General features: G+C 49.0%; 1 protein-coding gene across 3 annotated transcripts in view; it reads right to left on the bottom strand.

Annotated features, from left to right (window-relative positions):
- Nucleotides 1–16,296: 16,296 nt before the first annotated feature.
- Nucleotides 16,297–19,799, bottom strand: part of PRMT8 (protein arginine methyltransferase 8) — a 91,382-nt gene continuing 87,879 nt past the window's right edge. For all 3 annotated transcript variants that reach the window (XM_070409544.1, XM_070409543.1, XM_070409545.1), the window contains 2 exons: nucleotides 17,871–17,992; nucleotides 16,297–17,136 (listed from right to left, as the gene is read on the bottom strand). In XM_070409544.1, the coding sequence (XP_070265645.1) occupies nucleotides 17,053–17,136; nucleotides 17,871–17,992 (206 nt within the window). In that variant the 3' untranslated portion in view covers nucleotides 16,297–17,052. The remainder of the gene's footprint in view (nucleotides 17,137–17,870; nucleotides 17,993–19,799) is intronic.

The raw sequence follows: 19,799 nt of genomic DNA, 5'->3' as shown, positions 1-19,799 counted from the left end.
CTGTTAATCTAATTGAGGTTCTTTTGTATATGATGAATTGCTTTTTGCTGCTTTGATGTACCTAGTTATGGATCTCTTTAAGTTTATCCTACTTGGAGTTGGTTGAGCTTCTTGGATGTGTATATTAATGTGTTTCATCAAATTTGGGGAGTGTTTGGTCATTACTTTGTTAAATATTTTTTTTCTGTTCCTTTCTCCCTCTCTTTTCCTTCTAGAACTCCTATTATGCCCATGGTGGCATGCTCTATGATGTCTCAAAGGTTTTGAGGCTCTGTCCAATTTTCTTCATTCTTTTTTCTTTGTGTTCCTCATACCAGATTATCTCAATTGTCCTATCTTCAAGTTCACTGAGCCTTTCTTCTGCCTGCTCAAATATGCTATTGGGATCCTCTAGTGAATTTTTCATTTTCATTATTGTACTTTTCAACTTCAGAATGTCTCTTTGGTTCCTTTTTATAATTGTTACTTCTTTGTTGCTATTCTGCATTTGGAGAGGCATTGTTCTCATACTTTTCTGTAGTTCTTTAGACATTGTTTCCTTTAGGTCTTTGAAAATATTTTTTTAAAGCTGAATTAAAGTTTCAAAGACCTGATGTACAAATCAAGCTCTGCTTTCTATCCCTGCTTTCTTCTTTATATTCCATACCACATAGCCAGAACTCTGAGTTCATTCCTTAGCCCTATCTCTAAGCTCCTCCCCATTGTATTTCATCTCTTCTGAATTGGAGGGAGAACATGAAACTCAGAAATCCTTCAGATCTGAGAACCCTCCTCTCCATTTTTACCTTCTGGGTTCTGTGCTAGAGATGAGCAGCCCAAGGAGGTATCCAGTTCCTTGGAAGTGAAGAAGGCCAGACATCCTCAGGCAGTTTCTCCTCCTGCCAAGAATCCAGACATTCCACAAAGCTTTGGTCAAAAGGTATAAATGAAGGAAGACTGCTAATCAGAAGCTTTTTGAAAAAAGCAGATTAATGACTTCAAAATAATGAAATCACAGTACACAAACATACAAAACCTAAGACTTAAATGCCCTGTTGCTGAGTGGCCCTGTGAGTACTGTCATCTCTCCTCCTGTCATCTGAGGAATAGAAATTGGTTTATACAAATTCTAATCAGGTTCAGTCAAAATTCATAAGATTTTACATTCTTACCCTGGGATATGTAGGTTGTGGTGGGGGGTATTGATAATGGTTGACAGGATATAGGAGGTTTCTAAACTTCCCTCACTTCCTAAATCTATGAACATGCCCATTAATAAACATAATTATATCAGCAGTAGAAGTAACAAAGAACATCATAACTCTAACCTTGAACAAAGGTCAGTGGAGCCAAGTTAATTGAAGTGTCCTACTTAGGCAAAAGAACTTGCTGGAAATGCTGGAGGTTGGGAAACCACATAGCACTTGGCAGAGGACCTGGAATCAATGTGGAAACTGAGGAGCATTGGCGAGGTGTGTCATTCATCACCCTGGGGCAGGACTGAGTCAGGTCTAAGAACTGACCTATCTCAGGGCTGGGACTTGATCAGGGCTTTGGCTCTGATTCAGAAGTGGGACTTACAGTCTCTTGTCATAACACCAGGAGTTTCCTCTCCCAACAAATGAGAACTCATAGAACCAGTGTGGCCTGTGTTATCATAATGAGTTATTGCTTGATCCATCTGACCTATAAAAATAAATGCTACACATAAAAACACCACACTACTAAGCAAAAATGCCCAAAGAACATGGACAGAAAGAATTAACTTTTTTTATTTTTAAAATTGGAAACAGAAATTGAAACATGTGGACTTCAAGGGGCCTTAGAATGTTTGAGTAATGTGACTATAGAACTAGAATTCATCAAGCATGTGTAGCACTAGGTCAAGGGCAGAGTGTCAGGGGCAATTCAATATCTGACCCATGAACTTCCCAGGCTATTCTGTAATGATAGTGTGCAGTGATTATTTATACACATTGCCCCAAGGGCTCTAATGAGTAAAATGCACTGGATTGAGCTCCTGAGGCTGGAGCATTCATCTCTGTCACCTCATGTTTAGCACAGTGACTGGCAAACAATGCTTGCCTAAAGGAGCACTCGAGAGCAGAGCTTCATTTCTCAATAACAAGGCTTACCACTTGGTGAGTTTACTCCCCTGGAACCCCAGGTCTCAAAGGCTGGACCTCTGGGCCTGTGACCTGGTAGACCCATGGGGTTTGCTTCACTGCTTCAAATGAGTCAAATGTTTTAAAATGCTTCTGGCTTTTAAAACAAAGTGTTGAGGAGCATTCTAGCTGCTGCAATTTAATTGCCTTTCAGACAGTGTGATGCCCATCAGAGCATTCCAGCTCATCACCCTGCAGCCACCCCAGCTGCCACGAGCAGCAGCAATCCATTACCCACAGGCAGCTCAACAACTGAATTTGACTTGAGCTCCATGCTTCTGTGCATAAAAAGACACTTGCCTGCCCAGTTCTCCTTCTTCCTGGTGTGGAACCAGCCATCCTTACCCAGGCTGTGCTCCCCACAAATTATATGACCTTGAGCAAAACCTGGAATTGCATGATACTGTGAGCCCCAGCTTCCAAGTCTGTACAATAGTGCTCTCTGCCCAACTGCCCTCACAGGGTAGTGAAGGTCAAATGAGAACTCTGAGGAAAGGGCTTAGTCAACTGAAAGTCTGTAGACAAATGTGAGTTATTAAATTTGTGCAAGAGACCAAACAAAACAAAATAGGAAAAAGAAAGAAAAGCCCACATTTGGTAAATGGGAGAAGCTAAGGCCTCAGGTAAGAGCAGCTCCCATTTCCCTGGGCCAATAGAATAAGGAGATCTTGCATCCTTTCAAGCTAGAGACTTTTATCTAGGAAAGCTTTGTACCCTCACTCTGCTTTGACATTGGACAGGGCCAGCATCGCAGATGATAAGGTTCTCACTGGCAGGGCTCTGGTCTCATTAGTATTGTACTTACTGGGGGCCTGGTATGTAATAGACATGAGGCAGTGGATGGGTGGGTTTGCTGCCCATCAAGACTTTATATAGCACATTCCTAATTAAACCACCTTTATATTAGATTTATAAAACACTTTGGAATGATGAAAAAGTTCTGGAGTTGGAGAGTACTGATGGTTGCACACAATCTTGTGAATGTACTAATGCCACTAAGTTGTACATTTAAAAATGGTTAAAATTATAAATTTTGTTATGTATATTTTACCTCAATACATTTAAAAAAAACTACCTTCTTAAACATTTATATTCCTTGAATGAATGAAGGATGGATTCTCTTCAATGCCCAACAACTGGGTTCTAAGATGTTCAATGTTTGTCTCAAGTTATATCCAGAGGTGAGGGAGCAGGAAAGGTTCCTCTGAGTACTTGAGGAAACACCTAGAAACCTACAGTGTACATTCACATGCCACAACAATGCCATGGCTCTCCTTCGCTGAAGTCCCTCGAGCCAACCTCACCCCACACCCACTCAATGGGGGAGAGACTCTCGGTTCTCCTGGCATCTCTGTCCCTGCCCAGCACACGCTTCTCTTTAGGAGCTTGGCTCCCCCTGTATATAAGGTCCTGGACAGGACCTTCATATTCCACATGCCAACAGGAGCACCTAGTCGGACTCCAGAGTAGGGGCTCAATGAGAGTGTGTTGCATGACAACAAAAAATGAATGACAAATGTCTTTTGTTGTTCCTGGAATTTTGTTGCATTGACTACAGCTGGAAATACATTCATTAGCACCCAGAAATATTTTGGTTTTGCAAGATTTATATTGTAATAATGTATAGTAAGGAGACTGGGAACCAGCATAGAAGGATCAGTGTGGAAGAGGGACCGGCATATTGCGTTCAGGGAGGGCTGACTTTGGTGTTACACTTGTTCTGAGGGACTCAAGAGGGCTGGGAATGCAGACAGTGGGGACTTGATTTATCACAAGGAAGCTTATCCCAGTGAGCATGGTCCAGCAATGGAATGGGCTGCCTCACTCGGTAGTGAGCTCTCTGACACTGGAGATGTTCAAGCAGATGAACTCTTCTTTTCGGAATGCCAGTGAGAAACTAGATACAGTGAATTACAAGGAACCCACCTCCACTTTCTCTCCTGGTCTCCCCCTACTGTGCCGGGCCAGCACAGCCAAGGGTTTGGTGAGCCTGAGGCGGGGCAGCGAAGGATGTAGAAAAGACAGACAAAGAGAATAAGGTGGGTCTAGGTGGATCTCCTGTCCCTGGCTAAGGCCACAGAAAGGGACCCAGACAGCAAGCTGATGCTTTATTTTATAGCCAGAGGTAAACAAGGTAGTGGTCACCATAGTTACAATGTTCTTGTGAGTTTCACTTGTTTTGGCAGAACTTGCTGTACCTCCCCCAACCCATTAGCTACCCAGATAAGATCTAGGGAGCATCATAAGGTCAAGCTTAATTATTCTAAGAGGGCATCCTCTCCACCTTCCAACAACCAGCCTGTGCTCTCACATCAGGGATTGGAAAGCACCTGGCCTAAAAGTCAACCAAAGAGGTTTGGGCTTCACAGCTCATCCGTCATGGGGAGGGGTGCTGAGGCCTCACCAGTGTCCAGCCAGCTCTCTACTGTGGCAAGTGAAATTACCAGCTGCCCAGTGTGGGTCTATTTAAATCAGCCTCTCATGTCTGATGGATTTAAAAATATGCTAGAAGGCAGCATCTTAAATACAAGAAACACAAACAAGCAAATGAGGCTGCATTTTCCTTCCTCTATGTTCATCCCTCTCTCTTTCTCTTCCACCCCCTTCCCTTTCCTGCCCCCTCCCAGAGTAGTTTTTATTCATGAGGGCCATCTCCTCACTCTCCCCACCCCTTCTCTTCTCTCAGTGGCATGATGTTTGAAGCCTGAGCAATGGCTGGGAGGCCCTGGGGTCTATCCAGGTTCCCTCCTCAACTTGGTGAGAGACAAGTATGACCACCCTCATGAGTGCTGGGCAACCTTACTCCTAGCTCACTGCCTGCCTAACCACTGGTCTTCTGCATTGACTATTGTGTGCAAATGCAGAGCTAGACTGATCCCAGAGCAGGCTCACCAAGCTCCCTCGGGTCACAGATGAGGAGACTGTGCTCAGGCAGGAGAAGGGACTTGCCAGGGTTTCAGGTCAATGAGCAGCCATGCTGGCTCCTGGCTGTCTTGGCGTCACAGTTGCCTTTCCAATTCTATATGTTCTGCTTTCTGGGAAGGTCATTTGCTACCCCCAGTTCCTCTGACTCTCAATAGTCCACCTGTGAGGGTTTCACAGGCTCCCGTCACAGCAGGGTTCCCAGTCTGTCCCCTGATATTTACTGGGAACTGGTTCTGGGGCCTTGGCCCACTTTGGTTGATCTAACCTAATTTTCTCCTGCTGTGATTCAAGTCATGTTCCCTCTAGTCCCCAGCATCATCTTTTGGAGACTTGATAAGTAGGCCCCGCTGCATGCCCCCTATCTGTGGATGGCAGCCAGCTGCTAGGTTGCAGTGGTTGAAATCAGGAGAACTGCTTCACCTGAAACAGCAGCACCGCCCTGCCCCACACCACGGAGTGATGTTTGCTCCTGCACTCAACCTTTGCTGCTCATTGGAATCACTGGGGGAGAGGGGAGAATAGGGGAAGGATTTTTCTTTATTTTAACTAGTTTATTTCTTCATATTTATTCCACTTTTGTTTTATCTATTTTATTATTTTTTAAAAATCTTGCACTCCCCTCCTACCATAAATTCTGATTTAATTATAAGTTAAAAGAGTTTTAAAAAATTGTTTAATATTACCATTATTATCAACAATAATGGAATGGAATAATAGAAAGTGAAAAATCTGCTTGTGTGTGAACATTTTCTTGACCTTGGATCTGCCCTTGTGTGCCTGTATCTTTGCCATGCAGTTCCCTCTGTCTGGATTCTTTAAGGGAATTTCAATGACTTGTCTGTGGTCATACAACAGGTCTTTAGTTAAGCAGATGGCCAACAGGATTCTGAGGCCTCCCTGGTACTGTGGACCCTCTCAATTACCAGGCCGTAGATAGCAGTCACCTGATTCCCTGTACTCAGGAGGAAATGTTAGGGCTCAGGTGCTACACAACACACACACACACACACACACACACTGATGAAGCCACACATTCTACCCATTTTAATTTTATCCTTGACTCCCTCCCCAATTGTCCTACCATTTATGACTTGAAATACATTCCACAAAAGTTGCAATATATGCCATTACACTATGCCCTTGGAACATAAAAAAGAACTAAAAAAAATGAAGGAGCTCAAAGTCAGTGATGGAGCTATACTAGCAGATGGATAGAACATGAGAGACTGCAGTGTAGTATGGGAAGTGAGACTTTAGCAGGATTAAGTTGCCCCTGGACTTGGAGGGGGAAGGACAGGGAGGATGGGTAGAGGCAGCCATCTCTTAACAAAGGATTCAGTGATGGTCTGAGAAGTGAAATCAAAGAGAAGCCCTCAGGCAAAGATGGAAAGAAAGGGAGTTGCTCAACAGTCAGGAATACCAAGAGGAGAGAAGGGCCCCAGGAGAGTGAGCTGGTTTGGGGACCCACCGGTGCTGGGCTTATGGCTGTAGCAGAGTGCAGGGTGAGGAGTCTGGGGTTGGCTGAAGCTGGGCTTCGAGAATGAACTGGGGATGGAAGCAGAGAAGCCCAAAACTTGAGAGCCGCTCTCCTGCATCAGAAGAGTTTAAATGTCACCCTGTAGGTTACAAGGAGCCTTTAGGGATGTTAACAGGGCAGCGACAGGTCTTCTTTACAATTGTGCCAAAGAGAGTGGAGTGGAAGGAGGAGGCAAGACTGGAGTGCAGCAAGTGAGAGTAGCCCAGGGTGTGGGGAAGAGAAGGAAGAAGGAAGAACTCATACCAACCGATCTCAACTCTCAGTGCTTCCTGGGTTTGTCTAGGAGCCAGGCCATATTGTACCCTTGGCCTTCCCTCTCTGCCTTCCCACAGTCCAGTGAGTTTCCAAACTACCCGATGCCTCCCCACCCCATACTTTAAGTCATTACATCTCAAACACTGAGTTTTTTCCAATTAAATCCAGAGCCTTAGGAAAGGGGATTTCTCAGAATAATGTGGGGACTTAGGGATTATACATTGCAAATCTCACACCAAATAAAATTACATTTTGTATAACCCACTACTTTGAATTCTCCAGGCCATAGTTTCCTCCATGAATAATCAAAGCTCGCTGTGCTTGTGCACTGGGAGGGAGTAACAGAAAACCCACAAGTGTAGGCACGTTAGAGTTTTAGAGTCTCTTCCTCGACACCCTCTGTGAATCATTTTCTCTGTGTGGAAACTGAGGCTCTGTGAGCACGAGGACCTCCTCTAGAGCAGGGCTGGGGAGCCAGGACTTCTCTGGCCCAGGACCCTTAAGTCCGGGGCTGGAGCCACTGTGGTTAGACACAATCACGTAGTTTGCCCACAGCTTCCATCTCTCCCAGGCCCCCTGAGCCTGGATACCTGCTCAGCCCTACTCTCTCTGCTCTTCCCTCACCTTCCTCAGAAGCCCACATCTCCAAGACCCACTCATGAGAAACATTTGGGAGTGACACATGAAAGGAAGTCTAATCAGAGATAATCAATAGGCAATATTAGCGGAGCCAAATTAACTCCCTACCTGGACAAAAGTCACCCAGCCTGCAGCCAGCCCGCAGCCAGCCCGCTTAATTCCATTTCCTGACAGTTACTAAAATGATTTTCCAAGAGATAGTCCCATTTCAGCAGAGTCACAGACTGACAAAGTACAGTCAAGCGCCCCTTTCCTCTGGCTCCTCATTGGCAAAGCCTCCAGAATTCTCTGTTGTCCAGGCAGGAACTTCATTTCCTCCTCAAGCCTTTATTTCTCAGCCTGATCCCTGCCCCTCCAAAAGCCCAGCAGCCATTCTACTCTCCTCCACTGAAAAGTCAGGATCTTCTTGGAAAGTTCTGAGTTCAGGTTCATCAAATAAGAGCTATGGAGCTACAGAGTTAGAAAATCACAGATTCTTCATGCTGGCGAGGGACTGCGACCACTGTAAGCTAAGCACCGTCATTTTGTAAATGAGAGCACTGAGGCCTAGTAGGGGACAGGCCCCTCAAGGCCACACAGTAGGTCCCCAAGTAGGAGTAGCAGGCAGACCGACAACTGACAGGAGCATCATGGCAGCAAGCCATCATCTGCTCACCGGGCCAGTGTTCCCTGAACACCTACAATGGACCAGGACTGTGCTGGAACCTGAAATACAAACCCAAGTGAGACACAGAACCTTCCCTCCTGGACAGCACAGTTGGGGGGAAGATAGACACAAAAACAGATGCTGATACCATGCTTGGTAAGCGTGGGCACAGATATCCGCTCAGGGGCACAGGGAGACACCCGTGAGGCTCAGAGGTGCTAACGTGTTTCAGGTCCGGAGGAGCTCACAGCCTGGTGTGAGTCAGAGCCTCGGCCTATTGTAGTAGTAACAGCTAACACAGAATGCTGCCCTGGTCCCAGGCACGGCTCATATTTGACCCTTACCACCTTCCTCTGAGGAAGATCATATAGGATTACCCCCTATTTACAGATAAAGGAAACTGAGGCAGAGAGAGGCTAACAACTTGCTCAAGGTTACACAGCCAAGCGTGGGAGAATTGCGCTTTGAACTCACTCCTTCAGCTCCAGAGAGCACACTCCACCAAGCCCCGGCTCCTCTGCTCCAGAGTGACTGTGAGTCCTCATTACGACACCACGGGAAGCCTCCTGCCGCCTGAGCTCTGCACCACACACGCAGAGGGTGGCCTCAGGCCCTGAGTCATGTTTAATGACCTCAGGCCGCCCCAAGCCCTGGCCCTGCTCTGAGCTCCCGCAGCCTCGAATGCAGGTATCCAAGACCATCTTCAGAACCATTTCCAAGCAATAGAGGATCGCGCCTCTTCTCTTTGACTCCACGAGGCAAGCTCTCCGACCCACTGTCTCTCTCCCTCCTGGTTGAGCCCTTGAACAGTCTTGTTGGAGCCTCCGTTTCAGAACTAAAAGCTCCGTTTACATGCAGCGGTGGGACCATGCACTGCTTTCTCACCTAACACTCACAGCAACCTGGGAGAAAGGTGTTGTCATCCCTGCTGGATGGGGAAGAAGTCACACAGGAACAGGGAGCTCCAGGAACTTCATGCATGTCTCAGAGCCTTTGGCAGGAAGCACCAGGCTTGAATCCCAGGTCTGTTTATCCCCAAGGCTGGCTGGAGTTTCCAGGCATCATCTGTGACCGTGAAACTGAGCAGTGAGCCTGTGCAGTCTGTGTCTTTGGCTTCAACCATGATGTGCTATCCAATTGAGCTAACCAACCATGGCCAGAAAGCAATTGCCATAATATCAGAAACCCATTAGGCTCCATGAAGCTTCGGGAAGACTCTTCAAGAAGACATCTGTGAGCTGAAAATGATGCCAAGCACTATGAGCTCTGGAAACAGCTGCCTGGGGCCTGAAGACAGCAGAACAGTCCTGAAATGCAGACCCAGCCTCGCCCAGACCCTACCAACCACCTCCCGCCTCCCAGACAATAACATCCTCGGAGCCCAGAGGAAGCCGCCTGTGGGAAGAACAGGTTGAGGTGACACGGAAAGGGTAATCCAAATGATCTCTGAGTTGTACAGATTGCCCATTTGCAGATTCCCAAGTGGTGAATGAGGCAATCCTACAATGAAGCAGTCTGTATTCAAGCCATTTTCCACAACAGCCACCCAAGGAAGCCTCCATCTCCATCCTCCGCAGTGGCTCTTACGGGTTCTGTGGTTTTACATTTATCTTTCCTGTGACTGATTTTCTGAAGTAGGAAATGGGTTAAGTCTACTGTCATTTTCCTGGGGAAATGACTGCCAACTTGAGCTCATTAGATTGCGAGCACGTGTGGCATGCTATTCCTGTCCTGTCACTTCCCTCACCAAAAGCCGGCAGTCTTCTCACTGCCCAAGGAAAAAGTCTCCTTGATGCAATTCACAAGGCTCTTGACCGTCGTCCCTGGCTACATCTCAAGCCTCCCTCCTCGCTGCTCTCCCCAGGCCCTCACCTTTTCCTGTTCTCTGCTCTTCTCGAATTTTCAGATCAGCCACACTCTTCAGACTCCTTCGGGCTAGGCCTCAGCACATGCCATCTCTCCCTCTGAGGTACCTCCCCTCCTCTTCTGCTTTCTCAAGTTTATGTTTAAACTCATATCTTCACAGAGTGTCTCCATCTCCTACCAGTCTCTTATTTCCTCAGCCTCTGTATTTCCTCTTTCATAATATTTATCACTCTTGTTTAGGGTCTGCTCCTCCAGCACCCTGTAATTCCAGAAGGGCAGACTGGCATCTGTTTTGTCCCAGTGCCTACCACAGTGTCTGCCACACAGAAGGGCCCTGAGAAATATGAATGGATTGGAGGAAGTTGGGAGAGACAACTCACTTCTCTTGGTTCCAACTGAGACCAGAACTGGAGCCATTATGCTGAAGATGAAATCCCACTCCACGCTTAATCTGAAAGCCATGCCCAGCCTCCAGATAACAGGTGGTGAGTATATCCTCATCCTAGATATTCCGTGTTTCACGGTCACATGCTCTCCTAGACCACAGCGCTGTGGTGCAGCACAGAATTTCCACATCTCTAGGTTTGCTTCTTCCTTCCTGCACAGATGTTCTCTTGGGAGGCTCAGTCCTTGCCCTGCACACAGAAAAGGATCCCTACTGTTCTGTTCTTCTAATGCTTTCTGACTCACAATGCCATAGTGACATGTGCCTCTGTTACATTGATGACAATTTTTAATGATGGGGGACATTTGGCTGGTTATTTCTTATTTAAATGTAGCCAGACATCTCTCAAACATCTGTGGCTGCCATTGCAGTCAAGATGAGGTTCTCAGCTTGGTCCCTAACTCATCCCTCTTGCTGATCCCCAGAATGTGCTTCCAAGCCATTAACTCTGGCCATCAAAGAGATTAGGTGCTGAGAGTATACAAACCCAACATGTTATTGATCAAAACCAAATATGAAAAGGGGAAAATTCTCCTGGGAAAGACGGCATGTTTGGGATTTCAAAATAAAGTGAACTTTGGGTTACTACTGCTCATCTCCACAAGATGCAAACAGGCACTAGGCATAGACACTAGGCTCAGTCTCAAGGTCACTAGGAAGTCCTTGTGATTAGCAATGCAGGTCAACAGAGCCAGAAGGGGAGACCCTGCCCAGAGAGCCCCATGTGGAGGTATGGCATCTCAATAATTGAGGCTCTTTTAGTTCCAATGAAAAGTCATGTGCCAGGATGCTAGCCAGCTATTGCCTGCCCGAGGGCTTGGAGATAGGCTTTTTTAAAAATATATTTCATTGGTTTTTTACAGAAAGGAAGGGAGAGGGATAGAGAGTTAGAAACATCGATGAGAGAGAAACATTGATCAGCTGCCTCCTGCACACTCCCCACTGGGGATGTACCTGCAACCAAGGTACATGCCCTTGACCGGAATCTAACTTGGGACCCTTGAGTCCGCAGGCTGACGTTCTATCCACTGAGCCAAACCGGTTAGGGTTGGAGATAGGCTTTAAGAGCTCTGCAAGCCAGTTGTGAACCAGAGCCATGAAACGGGCTACCTTTGCCCAGGGCTGTCCCCAAACTCTGAGCCAAAGTCTGTGGCCCTGGGGGCTGGCCAGCTGCTGACTGAGGCTGCGATGGCCACTCCTGCTTCGCCCTCAGGCACTGGCACCCGGCGTGCTTCTCAATGATGGGAGCTAGAGTACAGGGTGGAAATTTTATTAAAATAGCTTTATAACTAGGATTTCCGTTGTACTTTATAGATTCCAAATGTGTTTTATATTTTTTTCATTTTATCTGAGATACCTCCTTTTGAGTTTCATGGATGTGGAGGACTTGCCCAAAGTCACAGAGTAAGCAGCAGAGATGGGGTTTGATTTGGTCCTTTGGCTCCAAACCTCATGTCATGAGTTGTCCAGTGACTGTCACTTGCCTTCTGAGGTAGGGACAACAAGGGGCTGGGTCTAATGAGCCAGTGTCCTGGGTGTTTTCTCTGCCCAGTTTGCTATGGCTGCCCTTGGGACTGAGGTGTTAGCTACAGCCTACTGGTTGGAAAAGGCACTTTTCACTTCTGCTGTGAGAAATAACCAGGATAAAAAGGAGTCTCAGACCTCCTTTGAAAATGGCCAGCTTGGCCCTCCTGTGGAATTTGTAGATAGTGGGCTTCTGTTTCTTAGGCTTAATGACAGAGACGCCAAAGAAGCTGCACACCTCACCTCCAACCCTGACACAGCTTATGTCGCTGAGCTGGACTAAGAAGATGGATGGCTCACTGGGTGGGACAGGTAGAGGGGAGTTGGCTAGGGATGATGGCTGTGGGTCCGAACTTCTCAGTATTTAAGCAAGAGCAGGCCAGGCATGCCCAGAAACTGACACCCAGGCAGTATGTGCTGTGAGGGCAGGGATGGTGCTGCTGTATTGCTATGTCCTGCGCAGGACCTGCAGCCCATTAAGTATCCAATAAATGCATGTTGGCTGAACTTCTGATCACTGAGCATGTTGTGTCTGAGCCTTGGCTAAATGTGGACCAGTTGCTTCCAACGGACCAAGACAGGCAGCCTAGGAGTCTCCAGACGTGTGGCCGAGCGCATAAACAGTGGTCAGACAGGCGTGAGGAGATGACCCATCCTCAGGAAATCAGGCCTTTCCTGGCAGTCACAAGACCACAAGCCCAGGGTTCAGACACAACATGGGACAGCCTGGGGATCTAAGGCAAGTTAGGGTGCATCACAGGTGGGTGGCACTCAGAAACCAAGTGTGCAGGGAGGTGCCATTCAAGACTCCAGGCAGGTAGCAAGGATCCAGAAAAATCTGTCATTAGGAAGAGGGCTCCAGAAACCAGGCTGGGGATCTTCTATGTGAGGGAGTTGGGTGGGGGTGGGGGGGGTGGGGGGGGTTGCATCACATAGGACCTGGGACTTAAAGATCGGAGATCAAGGTAGGGCAGGTACCCAATAATCAGAACTGGCCAGACATCTGGCCAGGTGACCACCCCAAGGCACAGGGATGGGCTGAGGCATTTGCTTAACTTTATCCTGTTACTGAGGTCTGGAGCCAAGCTGGGCCTGGAGATGGTGTGTCAGGTGTGGTGCCAAGAGAGAAGGTTTCAGAGACGGGAAACTAGGCAGCACCTGGCAAAGGAGTGGCTTTTATGAAAGAAAAGAAAATGTTGGCATCTCCCCGGGGCACAGACAGGAGGGACAGGAGCCAGGTGGTCTGGGACATGTTCCCCAGGAATCAAGCTGGTCAGCTCTCACCTGTGATCTCCCTCCTGCACCCCCAACTCTGTTCTGGGAAAAACACAGGCAGAAGGAGGCAGGTTCCTGCCCTTGGAACCTATGGTCTAGTGGGGAAGAGACCATGCATGCAATGAAGCTCTGAGCAAGCACAGGTACCAACAAGCCCAATTAAGACCACCGCAGAGACACCACCGCTGCAGGTCTGGGGGAAGTAGGGAACTAAAGGGAGATGTTCCCCAGGGAGGGAGAAGAGTGAAAGGGTCTAGTATAGTCTAAAAAAAAGTCAGACTGGGGAAACAAACAGGTTCCCTAAGTGAAGTCATTTTTATAGCATCTCTATCATCATGCTGAAACCTCCTCATCTGACACACTGACTTCTCTTTAGAACATGCTCCAGCAGATATTGCTTATTTCCCACCGAATCAGAGAGAAATGACCATTCCCACTGGAGCTTTCTTTCCCAGGGGCAGGACAAGGCGGGCGGGGGGGGGGGGGGGGGCGGGGGTTGTGGATGCTTCTTCATGCCTCACAGGCTTCACTCTGTACCCCAGGAGCAGAAAGAGGGGGTGGTGTGATGGGAGCCACAGACCCAGAGCCAGGGCAGGCCGTGGGGTGACCCTCTTCTCCTCTGAAGGCAGAAGATGCCCCAAAAGACTGCCAGGTCTTGTCTTCACTGACCTCCTGTCCCCCAGGAATGTCAGGGATGCCTCCAGGTCCCAACACCTGAGCTCCTGGGAGATCATCATCCTGGTTGCTCTTGGCGTAGTAGGATTTTGCCCACTGACCATGGGTGGAATTCTCCACGAAGTAGGAGAGCCTTGCTGTTTGAGGCTAGGCAGCATCCAGGGCTCCTGACTCCCACCACAGTGAAAATTCCCCGATGAGTTCCCCTCGGGGGCCCCAGCCCATGCCCTTCCTCAACCCCTCCTTCTTCTAACACAGTCACTGCTGTCTCCTTGAAGTTTCTAGACTTTTCTTGTTTAATATGTGTGGACAAAAAGCATTTCGCGGTTTTCACTGTATGTGTCTCTAGGTACAAAGAGAGGCCTCGCTGGCCGAGGTTCAGAGGACGAGCACTGTCAGGAGAGGCACGAGGAGCAGGAGCAGGCCCACTGCCCAGCTCCGCTCCTCCTCCCCAGTCTCAGTGCCTCGGCTGCAGCACGGGTGGGGAGCACTCATGCCTAAGTCCCACGGCTTTGGGGAAGCCAACAAGCGAGCAGATGCCTGAGAGCCATTGCCGCTGAAGTTCGTTATCATGTTTAAGGCCACGACCAACCCCAGGACACCCACCCTCAGGCAAGCCGAGGCCTCCTCCACACCCTCCCATCCTGGGCCCTGTCAGCTGGACCACTTCCTCTAAATGGCCCCTTTGCCTTCCCAGACCTGGAATGTCTCCCCAAGGAGAAATGCTGACACAGATGAGACTGCCCTGCCCCAAAGCTAGAGAATAACCCCAGACAAACCAAATGAAAACACTTCATCAGTTCTGGCAAAGAACATGGTACTTCATCCCCATGAGGTGTCTGATGGAAAACACAGGCTCCAAGGGGCCCGGCCTGCTGGGACCCTGCACAGAAGCCAGGCCAAGGGGCAAGTGAAACCCACCAGCTTGCCAAGCAGAGCTACGTGCTCCTCGAGAGCACCCCTCCCAGGCCCCTCTGCTGACAGAGCCTGTCCCCCTTCTGAGTGAGGATGGAGAAGATATTGTGGAGCGGATGGGGCAGGAGATAACAAAGGTGCAGGTGAGGGGAAATGTGGTTCTAGGCCAGGTAGTAGGTGCCAGCTAAGACCCAAAGGCTCTTTGGGGCTGTAGGAAGTGCTTTAGGTGAGGCTGCCCAGGTCTGCTGGGCGGGAGGGAAGGGAAGAGAGAGTCCCAGATAGCCCTGACTTTGGAGTATTAGGACTGTGAGTCACCTACATAAGTCATTTTCAAAGGGGTTTGATTTTGGTCTTGGTTTCTTTAAATTTCTTTGTTTTATTTTTATTTTTAGTAGAATTCTGCCCCCCCCCCCCCCAAAAAAAATTAAATAAATAAAAAACAGAGAAAAGAAAAATGATTCTTTCTGAAGTTGGGGGTTGCCCCTGGCACCTCCCACAAGCCCTAGAGCCCCCAGGACACGGTGTGGAAAACACTCACTTGGCCCAGCCCCCTTCTTTCAGCGGTGTTACAGCCCCAGGTGCCTGGCCCCTCAACCAGAGGCGGGCCCTCCCCTACGTGGCAATTGAATATTCAGGGCAGCTAGGCCTGGTCCCTGTCCACAGGTGATGCTCCCACCTTTTCCTCAAGTAACAGTCACAGCCCCAGGAGTCTCTCACCTGGTTCTGCCTCTCTGTGATGGACTGGAGTCTCAGAGGTGGCAGGATGAAGAAGTTGGGAGGACTGGAAATTTATCCGCCGCCCTGTGGGAGGGAGCTGTTGTAGGAAACTGCGTGGCACCTCGAGGACCACGTGTCTTGCTTGAGCTCAGTGGGAAGGCCCCATTCAAGATGGGTGGGCTCCTGCTGATGCGGAGGCTGCCAGGCCAGGCCAGATACTGGCCCAGGGGTGAGGGGCAGGGACGAGAGATCACCCACCAGCACACCCAGCAGACTCTCAGCACCCTAGACAGGGCGTGTCCCTTGCTGCCTACTGGCCTTTCCCTCAAACGTTGCCCTGTCTCTCTCCAGTCACTCAGAACCACAAGCTCAGTCACCATCCCCTGCTTTCCCTCAGCCCTCTGGGCAGCAAGCACATCCCAGCTTCCTGCTCCCGACCTTGGCTTAACTCCAGGACACATGTGGCCTCCCATTCTAGAGCATTCTCAGTCAGCTCATGTCCCCGACTCCAGCTCCAGGACCCTCCTGCCACCCCGAGAGTCTGTGGGAGGTGCCTTTCAGCCAGTCCTGACTTCACAGCTGCTTCTACCCAGCAGCCTCCCTTCCTGAAGCAGGAAGAGAGCCAGGTGCTGCCCTTTCATTTCTGCTCCAACAAGGCCTTTGCCTTGCGCTTCCCCCCCTCACACCCTCCTCCCCTCAGAGCACCAGGAACACAGCCATCCCATTGCTTCACTCTCATGTGCCTTTATTGAGCTCCCACAGAGTGTATGGTACTATGCTCCAGGGTTCGGAGCCACGGTCTAGTCAAAAGGAGACCAAAGCTAGTACAGAGAATGTTTCATAGCTGCTTACATCTGGTAAGGGGTGGGGGAGGGGAGAGCTAATCACAAAACAAAGTCCTATTCCAAAGCAACAAAATCTCCTCTGGGAGTAATAGATATTCTACGCACGCGCACGTGCACACACGCCCTGGATGGACACTTGGGTGCACCCAGTGGTTGTATATGCATGCATATACAGCGTTGTGGGTAAATAAGCGACTGTATATGCTGTCCGCGCGCAGGCACGCACACACCACCGCACAGACAGAATCCGGCTTATTCTATCAAAGACACTAGCCTCCAGGTTCTAGTGAAGCCTCTGCCCTAGATGCCTGCAGCATGCAAAACCTGGAGATCGGAGAGTCACAGTAAAGGACAATAGGTATACATGAGCACTTCTGTCCCCGGGCCCAGCCGCAGCACTGGAGGTCGCTCATGGTCAGCGACAGCAAAGACATTGTGAAGGGCTCACAGAGCAGAGCTGAGCAGCTGGAGGTCATCTGTCCAGTGTCAGGGCCACCTGAGCCCTGGCGAGTTCCCCAATCTTCAAGGCAGAATTTAAAACTCTGGTTTTCGAGTGTGTAGTCCTGCAAACGGTATTCTCATCACAGTGCCGCAGATCGAGGTGAGGGTTTTTCTCGCTCGCTCTCTGCAGCTTCCCACGTGTGCTAACGCATTTTGTAGTCATTAGATACAGATGTTTCACACAGCTGTCCCTTGAAATCCAAGTCTACTGTGAAATCGAGGTCTCGCTGCAGAGAAGGAGCAAAGGGTCGGCGCGTCAGTGCGGAGGGAAGTGCCGGCCCCACGCCCCTCCCTACAGGCAGATGGATGGGTAGCTACTCTGCTCCTAAGGGTTGCTAGCTAAGGAGTTCCCACCAACAGCCCTCGGGAATCTATTCTGGTGCCTCATTATCTTCACAGGAAGTTCTTTGATTCCTAACCTAAATTCTTCCTGTAATAATATAGACTGTTTCCTCTGATTTCATCCTGGGAGAATAGAGAGTGGGGTGGGTGAGTCTCCTGTGGCATATCCCACAAGGCATTGCCTGCAGCCAGGGTGGCTCAAACAGAGAGAATCACGCCGTCCCCAACCCACTTGGCCCACAAAAGAAATGCAAAAACTTCTGGGCTACCAGAAACTTATTTCCTGGCTCAGCTCGTCCTAACTGAGGTGAAATCCATGGCAACAGCCTCTGTTCTCAAAGCCCGCCTATGAAGAGCTAGATACTGTGCTCCGGGCTGAGAGTCCAGGTGGGGAAGGAGGGGCTAGAAAAAGTCTCAAATTCCCGAGCTTTTAGGGGCCAACCCTGGAGTCCTTCAGTAATGCCTAGTTACATCCAAGCCCAACTTCTGACTGCCTCATCTGGTAACTTCCCTGATTGTGCACAAGGCACTGAGTTGCCTGGGTGAGTGGACACTGGGACCAGCACTGTGGTCCCTTCTCTCTGACCCTTGCCCACACAGAGGCCATTTTAGCACTCACCACATTTTTGGCATTTGGCTTCATGGAGATGGACCCATAGAGCTCTTCCCCCCTCCGGACGGTGAGGCAATCTTCCAGGTAGAAGACGGTCTGCTTCCAGTGGGTGTAGGGGGCATCAGGGGCTGAGGGGCGAAGGACGGGGAGGTAGGATGGAACAGTCAGAGAAGGCGCCTCCAGAAGGGCTGAGGCTGGGACCCTGCCTACAAGTCACTGACTTTCCTCTGGGACTCTGACGCCCACACAACACCCTTGTTGGGTCACATGCCATCTCCAAGCCCACACCAGAACTCCTCCTCAGCCTCAGGGACCCCTCCTTCCATCAGATCTCCACCCCTCAGGGCTGCGGGTCTTAGCTGTGGATCATAAGAGAACAAGCTGATATTACAATTTCATACCAAGCAGTGGAGGATGAATACCCTCTCACCAACTAAACTTCCTAACACAAATGAATCTCAGAATGCCACTGTGTGCGTGTGTGTGTGTGTTTTGTTTGTATGTTTGTTTTCATTAGTTCAACAGAGTGAAGATTTTCCAACAGTGTAGGGGAGAGATTCATAGAGTAGAACATCCTGTTTCCCCTTAAATGACATCATTTATGCAAACTCCACAGCTAACCCAGTTTCCCCACTTCCACTGCCAGCCCGGTCCTACAAATAGCTTTCCCTTCCTGCCTCTCTGCCCTAGAACCAAAAGTAGTACCCTTGGCCCAGGCTCACCAGGGGTCTCAGCTGTGCTGACCAACTGGCTCAAATAGAAATGAGGGATGATTCTCTTTCCACAGCCCCAACGCTGGGCCAGAGCCCACACCTCCTGCATGATCCAAAACCACGCTGATGCTTGCACCTCCTCTGTATTTGCCATTAAGTTGCACACATCCCTCTCAGCACAATACAGATTCCATAGCTCCATGAGAGGCACAGCTAATGGGCCATCTTCCTCAGCAACAGCCATCCCTGGAACACTCTTCTCCCCTGCTCCCTGCTCACCAGGCTCTCTCTCCCTCATCCTTCAAGGTCACTTCCTCTGTGAAGCCCTGCCTGACCACTCACTTGGACTAGGGCACCCTGAGCCTGTCATGCTGCAGCACAAATGTCTTTTCTGCCCACTTGTTTGTGTCCTCCCCAAGACTGCAATCCATGAGGGCAGGGACCATGCCAGGCCTGCTCACTGTTATGTCTTCAGTGCTTACCACCTCACTTAGTAGGCCTTTAAGCACTGAACAAATGATTTATTTGATATAAAACCAGACTAGATAGACATCCCATGAAGTTTCAATGTACCCATAGATGCTCAGTTACACTGAGGGCTTTGAACCTAAGAACAATAGAAGATCCCATCTTATAGTCAGTTTCTCTTGGCCCTTCAGGCACTTATCTTCCCCACCAGGATACAGGACTCATTAATGCTGATTTCCTCTTTGCTTAGGACCAAAGTTAAAGATAAGAAGACTTGGGGGAGAACATAAGTGCCTTTTAAACAAGACAAAAAGCTGTCACATGGAAAAACTCATGTGTGACCTTGGAGGCAGAACAAAGGTTAGTCGGTGGAAATTACTAGAAGGCAGACTTCAATTCACCATAAAGAATTAGAATTGTATCACAAGCTTACAAGCTACCTGGGGTCCACTGACTTGGTATTTATCATGCACCAAGTCAGACCAGGTGGCCTCTAACATCTTTCAAGCACTATTTGAATGGTGATGAAGACTGTCTTTCTTTGCCCTTTGCAATGAACTGGCTTGATCAAATGTCAGTGGTTTGGATTCAGACTTGAGTAGCCTTCAGTGTGTGCATGTGGGAAAGCGATGCAAACTCAAGGTCCTAGAGGGGGAAGAACAGCCTGAATATTTGGAATGGCTTGAAGGAGGATCATGGGCATGCAATCTGTGACTCTCCGATCCTGGATCCCCAAACACATCCAGCCTTCCTG

The sequence above is a fragment of the Myotis yumanensis genome, unplaced genomic scaffold (assembly GCF_028538775.1).
Source record: "Myotis yumanensis isolate MYYU_CA2020_CCGP unplaced genomic scaffold, mMyoYum1.0.hap1 SCAF_3, whole genome shotgun sequence".
Classification (NCBI taxonomy): Eukaryota; Metazoa; Chordata; class Mammalia; order Chiroptera; family Vespertilionidae; genus Myotis; species Myotis yumanensis.
The sequence above is the reverse complement of the archived record's forward strand: the minus strand, read 5'-3'. Positions and strand labels throughout refer to the sequence as shown.